The 9,352-nt window shown below is 39.5% G+C and overlaps 1 protein-coding gene across 10 annotated transcripts in view; it reads left to right on the top strand.

Annotated features, from left to right (window-relative positions):
- Positions 1-9,069, top strand: part of S100PBP (S100P binding protein) — a 33,646-nt gene extending 24,577 nt beyond the window's left edge. For all 10 annotated transcript variants that reach the window (XM_070384909.1, XM_070384960.1, XM_070384931.1 and 7 more), the window contains 2 exons: positions 4,494-4,581; positions 6,424-9,069. In XM_070384909.1, coding sequence (XP_070241010.1) covers positions 4,494-4,581; positions 6,424-6,565 — 230 coding nt within the window. In that variant the 3' untranslated portion in view covers positions 6,566-9,069. The remainder of the gene's footprint in view (positions 1-4,493; positions 4,582-6,423) is intronic.
- Positions 9,070-9,352: the final 283 nt, after the last annotated feature.

A 9,352-nucleotide genomic window follows, 5' to 3' on the forward strand; every position in this document is an offset into this window, starting at 1 on the left:
ATTTTTTTATTACATTAAATAGAGACATTGTGATTGCCTTTAAGTAACTGAATTTAAGGATTTATAGGAAAAGAGGAAGATTAGAGGCTCAACAATGTAGCTCTGTCTCATACTAAAGAAGAATCAGCCATAGAGCTAGGCCCCTTCAAAACAAGTGCCTTTTGTTTCCTATATAATAGGTTTTCCCTGCTGAGTTATTGATCCTGATCCTTCTAATCTGTCTCCATAACTAGTGCTTCTGCTGCTCTTTACTAGCTATCTCAAGTGTCCATCCTGTCCTAGAGCCCTGCCTGTGTGTGCTGTTCTCTGTCTTCTTATTATTTAGGCTCTTGTTCACATTCCAAGGGAGAGTATCTGATTGATTCACTTAATGATCTGCTGGTGCTAGGCCAGCTCTTAGATCATTAGCCAGCAGAGAGAGTCTTTGTTCTTGGTCACATGGTACAAAGTATGGTGATGAGTAAGACCTGTCAGAAGGGCCATTGGCATAGCAAGCATTCAACATTATCAATTATATTACAATAATTGATTTACTTTTAACCTATTAAGGATAATTACTAGACTGGATTTTCCCTTAAATCAGTCAGCTGCATATTTATAGATTAAGGTTTCAGTGAACTGCTGATCCCATGTTTGAAATGTTGAGGTTTTTTCCTCCTAATTTCATTCTTAGATGAATTTCATTCTTAGCCACAAAACAAAGGACGGTCTTCACCACCTTTTAGCCACGACTTAAAATAAAACCGTGGTCCTGATTATTGGTCCAAGAAAGCCCATCTGTTAAAAACTATGAAGAGAAGAGAAAAGTAAAGTGTTTCCATTCTTGTTAGCATCTCTAAATTTGTAGGAAGAAGAGACTGAAGCTATGAGCTGAAATAAGGTTTTTGGATTAATAGCTCCATATGGGTTTGAATCCTGGCTTTCCCATTTACTTGATGATAGTTGAGTATCAGGCTTCCCCAGTGGCTCAACAGGAAAGAATCCACCTGCAACACAGGAGTTGGAGGAGATGGAGGTTCAATCCCTGGGTTGGGAAGATCTCCTGGAGTAGGAAATGGCAACACACTTCAGTATTCTTGCCTGGAGAATCCCATGGACAGAGGAGCCTGGCAGGCTACAGTCTATAGGGATGCAAAGAGTCAGGCACAAACGAAGCAACTTAGCATGCACAGACAGATGAGTATCTTTTCTAAGTTTCAGTTTATTCATGAATAAAATGGAGATTATGTAATTTGCCTCATGTAGGTGTTGGGATTAAATGATAGGATATATACACCGACTCGTTGGACATGAGTTTGAGCAAGCTCCGATAGATGATGAAGGACAGGGAATCTTGGTGTGCTGTAGTCCATGGAGTTGCGAAGTCGGACATGACTGAGTGACTGAACAACAGCAACAATGCAAAGCAGTTAGCTGAGTGCTTGGTACATAATACATACTTGAAAAATATTAGTTCCCAGTATCTCTAGATCATTGTCTTACTAATAATAAAGCTTACCCTGGTACATCAATAAGTTCATAGTGCTAATGAAAATTAACATTTCTTGATGCATAAGCTAATTTTTGGGCCTTTGTTTATTCAATGCTGTGTTAGGTACCAACTGGATATACAAGACATTTTGCAATATATGATTCTTGTTTTCTAATCCCCACAGTGAAATGTCAGTCCTAGAAAATGTTTAAGGAAACTCAACCCTGTGATGGTATTATTTTGTTGGAATTCGGACTCTGTAACTAGCTGTTTGAATTTCCTCTCTGTGCCTCAGTTTCTTCATTTGTAAATTGGAGGAAATACCTTATAAGATTGTTGTAAGGAATAAATGAGCTAATATATGTAAAGCACATAGAATACTGCCTGATACATGGTAAATGCTAGCAGTTGAATACTTGGAATACTTGGGCCTAATCAATCAGCCATTTTCTTTTCTTAAAGTGAATGAGTTTCTTTGTTGGAGGTTTATGGTGTATCTTTAGTCTCCATCATCAGGACAGTTGAGTCTAGGTGGAAGAGTTGAGTGAGCTGAAGGACATGGTTTGAAGATTATCATGTTCCATTTTGAGATTGGACACTAGACTTTTCATATCTTGCCAGCCCTCCTTTGATGATGCTTTGTCAGAAAAAAATGTATCTTGAAATTCTTACAAATCTGATTTCCTCGCCAAAGAACATTGAAATGTTCTTTTTGTGGGGGGTAGAAGAAGGGGGCTGCTAATGATGTGAAAGTATGATAAAGGAAAGGCAATTTGAATAGAAAACTTTGATTTTAGCTTAACAAATCAAATTGGCCAAGGATTTTCTAATCAAAAGCTACCTCTCTCTTAAAGGGAAAACTCATTTCTGATTTGTATTTCCTTCTCAAGAAGTGAGATTAATATGTTTTATTTTTATATTAATGAAATTGAACATCTTTTTGTTGTGTTTATTGATTGAAAAAGACCCTGATGTTGGGAGAGACTGAGGGCATGAGGAGAAGGACATGGTTGGATGGCATCATCTACTCATGGATGAGTTTGAGCAAGCTCTGGGATAGTGAAGGACAGGGAAGCCTGGTGTGCTGCAGTTCACTGGGTCACAAAGCATTGGACATGATTTAGCAGCTGAACAACAACCTTGATTACTATATTACATTTGTGAATTACCTATTCATGTCCTTGATCTCTTTTGTTTGTTTCATGAGGAGACTGATCTTTATAGAATAAGGACAGTAAACCCTTGCAAATACATTTCAAGTATACTTTTCATCTTGTCAGTTACCTTCTTTTTCCCTTGGTTGTGCTTTTTTAAACTGCATAGAAATTTTTAATGTAATGAATCTTAAATTTTTCCTGAAAAGTATCGTCTCATTATGGTTAGAGAATTTCAGCTGAGTGTTGTAAAACGTCATAGTTTATATGTAGACTGATGCATATAATAGGCATTTTTCCATGTAAATAGGTGATTGACTATCATAGGAAGAGTCTTTGCAAACTAACAGTCCTGAGGCTGTAACATAATGATAATAGCTACCACTTACTGCACGCTGCCTGTGTGCCAGGAAGTATGCTAGATCTTTTATGTACTATATCTCTAATATTCAACTTCAAGCAAAATATTACTACTGTCCACATTTCATAGGTAAGTGAAATGATTTGCCCAGGGTCACCGAGCTAGTTAGTGGCTGGATTGGAATTTTAACTCAAGTATGCGTAATTGCAAAGTATATACTTTTTCTACAGAGTTGGGCTTTTTGAGGCTTCAAATAAATTAAATGGGTTGTAAAAGTTGAGTAAATATCTTTCACCAGAACTTGAAAAGATGATCTGTAGCCTAGTTGGACAGCTCTTGGTTTCTGAGAGCAGAGTAGGAAAGGTAATGAGAAATATGTAAAGCCGCTGGAAGAAAGGTTTCCACTGTCTAGGACAGTGGTTCTCAAAGTGTGATATCCAGACCAGCAGCAGCACATCACTTGGGCCTTTGTTAGAAAAGCAAATTCTCCTGTCACACTCCAAACCTACAGAAGCTAGGGGTGGGGCCCAGCACCTGCTTTATATTTGCAGCTGATTTTGATGCGTGTTAAAATTTGAGAGCCACTGGTCAAGGGGAATTATTTTATTCTAACCATAAGTTTTGCTTTTGTGAGCTTCAGCCTAAGTCTTAGCCCTTAAGTGCAAAATAAGTGTTATCAAAGTGACAAAAGCATAGAACCTAACAGGAGCCGGTTTTGAGTCCAGTTTAATAATCATTTAAGGCAGGTTCACCTCCCTGAGCCACAGTTTCCCATCTCTCAAATGATGTTAATAAAATCTATCTCCATTCAAGGTATTTTTTCAGAATTAGTAAGATAATATCTAAAGTGCCTAGGACCTTGCCTGGATCCTAGGTGTTTGAGAAATTGCCTCCAGTGATTTTTCTTGTTAAGCAGAAAGCCCCCACCCACCTTCTATTCTCAACTTCTCTTGTTTCTTGAATGTTTCACTGTCTTGTGTCTCTGGGCCTTTATATTAGCTATTTCTATTGGCTACTCCTACCTCCCACCCCTTTACCTCATTAACTTCTATACATCCTTTAGATCCCTGCTTATAATTTACTTCCCCTGGACGGGACTTTTTTAAACCCCCATTCTCCAGTCTTTCTGTTCATATAGCATCACGTATTCCTCCTGACACTACACTTAGCACAGCTTTGGAATTGCCTGTCTCCTGTATAAACATCATTGGATAGGTCCAGTGTCTCGTCTGCACCATATTCTGGGGCCCAGTAAAGATTCTCACATATTATAGGAGCTAATAAATGTTGAATGAACGAATGGTGGCTGTCATTATTGCTGCTTCATCTTCATATCATCCAAGAGCAAGGTTTCTTCTCTGGCTTGTAGTTTTTGTGCTTGTGATAATCATAAATAGTTTTAGAACCAGTGCCTATTTTCTCTTTTCCTAAAAGCACATATTTTGACCTAGGCTGACATGGTAGTTCCCTGAGCTGCTTCCTCACCACTGATCTCTCTGTGTCACAGGTACCTTGGGGGAGCTGTGTGCCTTGATGGATCAAGTTCATCACATGCACAACCAGAAATGGCAGCACCCTTCAGACCTCACCAGGCGGTAAGTGGGTATTTAGAAGAAGCAAGAAAAGGGTAGAATTTTGCTGCGGGAGAATTGTGGTAGGGCATGGGGCTGTAATTGTTGTTTAACTACAGAGGTAGAAAAGAAGTGAGATAGTATAATGGAATAAGAATTGGACTATAATTCAGGAAACTTGGGATTTGATCCTAGCTTTGCACTTTTTAACTAGCTACATGATTGTGATCCAATTACTTCATTTCTCTGGTCCTATCAACAGTAAAATAAGATATTAGACTAATTGACCTCAAAGGGTCTTTCTAGTCTTGAAATCTTCTGGTTTCTTGATGCATTGTTGTTTTACAATTCTATTCGGTTACTTGATCCAATTACTCAGAAACCTTGGAGTCACCTGTAAGTCCTTACTCCATAGTCAGTGCATCAGCAGATCCTATAAGCTCTTATGTATATTATCCAGAACTTGACCATTTCTCAATCATTTTCACTTGGGTTGTTGCAAGTCTCCTAAATGATCTTCCTACTTCTGCCCTTGCCTGTGTACTGTTCTCAACTTGAGCAGCCAAAGAGATTGTCGGCCATAAGCATAAGTCAGATTCTCTTTGCTCAGAATTTTCCAGTGGCTTCCCATCTCCATGATCCCCTGCAAGTGCCTATCTGCATGGTCTAACCTGGCTTGGTTAGCTCATCAACGCCCTCTCCTCTACTGTTCACTTTGCTCAAGTCTGCTCTGGTCACACTGGCTTCCCCGCTATTTTCCAAGTATATCAGATGTGCTCCCACATCCGGCCTTTACACTCAGCATTTCCTCTATAGTAACCAAAATGACAGCGGTTCTTAGAACAGCAGTGTTGTGTAATAGTTATTAAATTATGCAGTCAGATGTGAATTCAAATCTAGGCCCTTCTACTTACTCAACTATATAACCTTGGGGAAGTTACTTTATCTGAGGCTCAGTTTCCTAAATCTGTACAAGGAGTTTAAATTGGAGTAACTTTGCTGGTAGGATTGTCATTAGGATTAAATGAGGTGACATGTTTAAAGAATTCAGCAAGTATTTGCATATAGGGCTAGATAAATGCTAAGTGCTGCTAAAATTACTTTCAACTTTGGCTCTTCCACAAAATTACCTATGGAGATACCTAGAAATACAGATGTCCAGGGACTCTTAAGTTATTAAGTCTAAAGGTGGAGAGAGGGGCCAAGAATCTGTATCTTGAAAAAGAAAAAAATAAAAAGCTCCCCAGGTGTTTATAGGAACAGCTGAGTTGAGAATGGGATGAAATTAACTCAGAGGGTCCTGCTCTAAGCCCTAGCCCAGTATAAGACTAAAGGAGGCTCTCAGTCTTTGAGTCTGTTCAGTCTCCTAACTTACAATGTGATACTCATGTGATGCCTTACCTTCTCTGGGAATTTTATTCTAATTTTAACTGCTGTGTCCTGAGCAACCTTGAGCTGTGTCAGACAGTGAGGTCCTGTTGGAGGTACGGATCTGATGCAAGCAACAAAGTATAAATCCTGTCTTGAATGTTTCCTGAGGAAAGAAATGGTTTTTTCCCACTTAAACATTACTATATACTACACACTGGTTTTTCTTAGAACATTCATGTATGTGGACCATGTTACCATAATACTTATATGGGAATTAGGTGGCTTTGGAAATTGAAGGGAAATGCTTACAGAATGACTTTCATATCAGAAAGATAATACAAATTTCTAAAATTGTGAGAATCAAAATATGAATATCCAATTTTCTAAAATAACAATATTCTTTAAATAGTTATCTTGGCCTTTTTTTGTGTATAAATAGCCATTCCAGCCGAAACCCTCATCTGTCCTCTTTTTATTTTCCCCCTTTCCTGATAGAAACTACGCCCGGTTCCGACAGAAATCTCTGCAAAGATACAGTCTGACCCAGTGGGTTGACCGGAATAAGCGAAGCCACCATCGGTTCCAGCGTCTACCAGATTTCCCATACGGTCCATTTGTCTCCTCCCATCAGCAGTGAAGGACCCTACCCAGGGTCCTGTCCAGAGCAGCATCTCATCTTCTGCTGTTCCATGCTTTGTAGATTTCGAATTTTATTTTTCACAATATTTTTATTTAAAGAACTTGTCACCTTTTGGAAATGCATATTGCTGACTTGAAATTTTTTGTATAAGGTTCTTTGTTTTTGTGTGTGTGTGCATTTAAGCAGTGTTGAGTTGGCATAGTTTTAATTTTTTAATTTAAATTAAAGGTGGCTGCCTCCTGAAAGCCAGCATTAAGTCAGAACATCCCGGCTCAAGCAAAGAGCCACCTCTGTGCAGAGGTGAAGTCTACTTCTGGTGCCCAAAAGAAATCATTCTTTAATCTCTTGAAGGAAGAGGTTCTTTATCAGGCTGCAAACCAGTTTTAATTATTGCTGATGACTTATAAATGGATACAAGTCACTTTTAACAACCCTTCTACTTTTTTTATTTGAATCTCTGAATACCTGTCAGTATTTTAAAGTTGGTAATCCAGGACATCTGAAGTAGTTGAAAGGACAAATTAAAAGTGTAAATCTTCTCTTCTTTTTGTACCTACTGGCTGCCTTTTTTGGCTTTTTTTTTTTTCCATTCTTCATTAAATTTATTTTGCACAGTAGTGTTTCTAAGTCTTAGATAGCTTAACTCTTAACAGAAGACTGGTGACTAACAACCTCTTTTGATTTGTGGTATTGTGACTGATTGCCTTCTCTGTCTTTCTTCAAGGATTTTCCTTCCTTCCTTGTTTCCCCAGTGATCTTAGGGCTCTACTGGCATATTCCTGTATCCTGTTTGACATAGAGATGCCTCTTAAGAACAGCCTCATTGCACTCTTTACTGAAGAGCTGCCCACCCAGAGTCTTGACTCTAGGACAGGCCAGAAGGCAGTGCTATTGAGAGGTGTCAGTTGGTCTTCAGTCTCATCTGCTGAACCCAGCTTTGAGTATGAGTTGGCGAGTTAGTGAGCCTCCATCCTATGGAAGAGACTTTGGGAAGCTGTCCTTTGTCTCCGTTATTAGTTAATAAGAGGTGCCTTTTGATCCAGATGTTACCACCTCCTCACTTGGTCAGAGGATGTACAGTTTTACAAAACTACTAAAGTGGATTTAAAATAGTTTTGATGAAAAATAGTTTTGATGAAGCCCGTGCACAAAGCATTACCTGATCTTAAGGAATAGTACTCTAAGCTAAGTTGACGAGCTTTGTGCAGCTACCTTAATGTCTTTGGAGTTTGTTATTCTCTTTACAGACAGCTCTAGACATCTCTTGGGAGATTTTGCAGTTTGGCATCTGTGCTCTTGTTCACTCTCTGTGAAGGTTGTACCTAGTTGCTATGGCACAGCCTGTGATACTGGGCTCGCTGCCTGTCAGGTTTTGTTGCTCCATCAGCCCCATCTTTGTCTGCAAGTAATCTAACATAAACATCCTACTCTGCTTTAGAAACTGACTTGGGAGAAACTTAGTCATTGTTATCAGTAAATTTAGATGGATGTCCCTAAGTGTTTACCATTTCTGTCCAGTCAAGGAGTCTCTTTTCTTGGAAATTTGGTTGCGAGTCTGGGGCCAAAATGCAAAGGAGAAGTTCTGTTCAAAGGCAAGAGTCAAAATCTGTTATTTCAGTTGGCATTTACAACGTCAGTCACTTCTCCAAGTTTGCGTAAATCAGCTTGATGGAGTGGGACAGACGAACATCCAACTTTGAAACTATAGCATAGTTAGAACTAAGTATTGCTGGAATATCTAGCCTTGTAGTGTCTTATTGCCCACCGATCACCAGGGAGTAAAGGGATGGCTGTTGGCTTGGGCAGAAGTCTGAAGTCTCACGCTCTTGCCTCCCTGGTGCTGGAAGGTCTAAGACTGACATGTCACGGGAGCATCGCCTTTGCCAAATCTAATGAGTGATGGGTTATCTTGAAAATGTGACAATCACATTTCCTCTTTGCTCAAATAATTCTATTTTTCCAAAGCTTTAGCAGCTTAATTAAATCTCTTGGACTGGGGGAGGAGAGAACTGTTCCCTAGCGGTTAACATGGTATTCTTTAAGAAGAAAAACAAAGCCAAAGAAAACTCATTATCAGGCATGTTCGCCTTAAAGATGGTAGTGCTTAGAATCTGGCGTTTGAATTTGTTTTTAAACGCTACGTATCTCATATTTGGTGTTGGCCTCTTAAATCTAATTTTCGTGTAGAATTCTTGCCATATTGTTTTATTTGAGTAAGGGCTCTGTGCACTGAACTGCCTACCAAGCTTTCTTCATCTGTGATGACATTCTCACCACAGGGGTCTTAACAGTGCAGAGTAGACTTGTGCTGTTTACATAGTTCACTTGTAACTAAAAGAGCCTGAAATAACCTGTAGTTTTGCATCTAATTCGACCCCAGTTTACTTCGGTTGTTGTCAGGATCAATTATGAAACTGAAGTTTGGTGCCTCCTGTGTATCATGTTTTTCCCCTGTAGCAGTTGTGTTTAATGTCATTAAGAAAAAAAAGTTCTTGTCAGTGGCTTATGTACTATGGCCTTCTGTTGCGGCCTCTAGGGGAGGGTTCCTTCCTTCTCTACGTAGGTAGGTTGGTGGGGTGTGGGAGGGGGTGGCAGTTAGTAGAACGTGGCATTGGGGAGGCGAGGGTGTGTGCTCCCAATTCTTCTGAGGGTAAATTACAGTGTTGAGAAAGGCGTTCCAGCAGTTAAGAAATGTTGAGATTGATTGGGATTTGCAGCTACATATAGTGCACGTCAGGAGCCTGACACAGAGCGAGCCTGAAATATCCCTGTGCTGCTGTTTCT

The sequence above is a fragment of the Bos mutus genome, chromosome 2 (genome assembly GCF_027580195.1).
Source record: "Bos mutus isolate GX-2022 chromosome 2, NWIPB_WYAK_1.1, whole genome shotgun sequence".
Classification (NCBI taxonomy): domain Eukaryota; kingdom Metazoa; phylum Chordata; class Mammalia; order Artiodactyla; family Bovidae; genus Bos; species Bos mutus.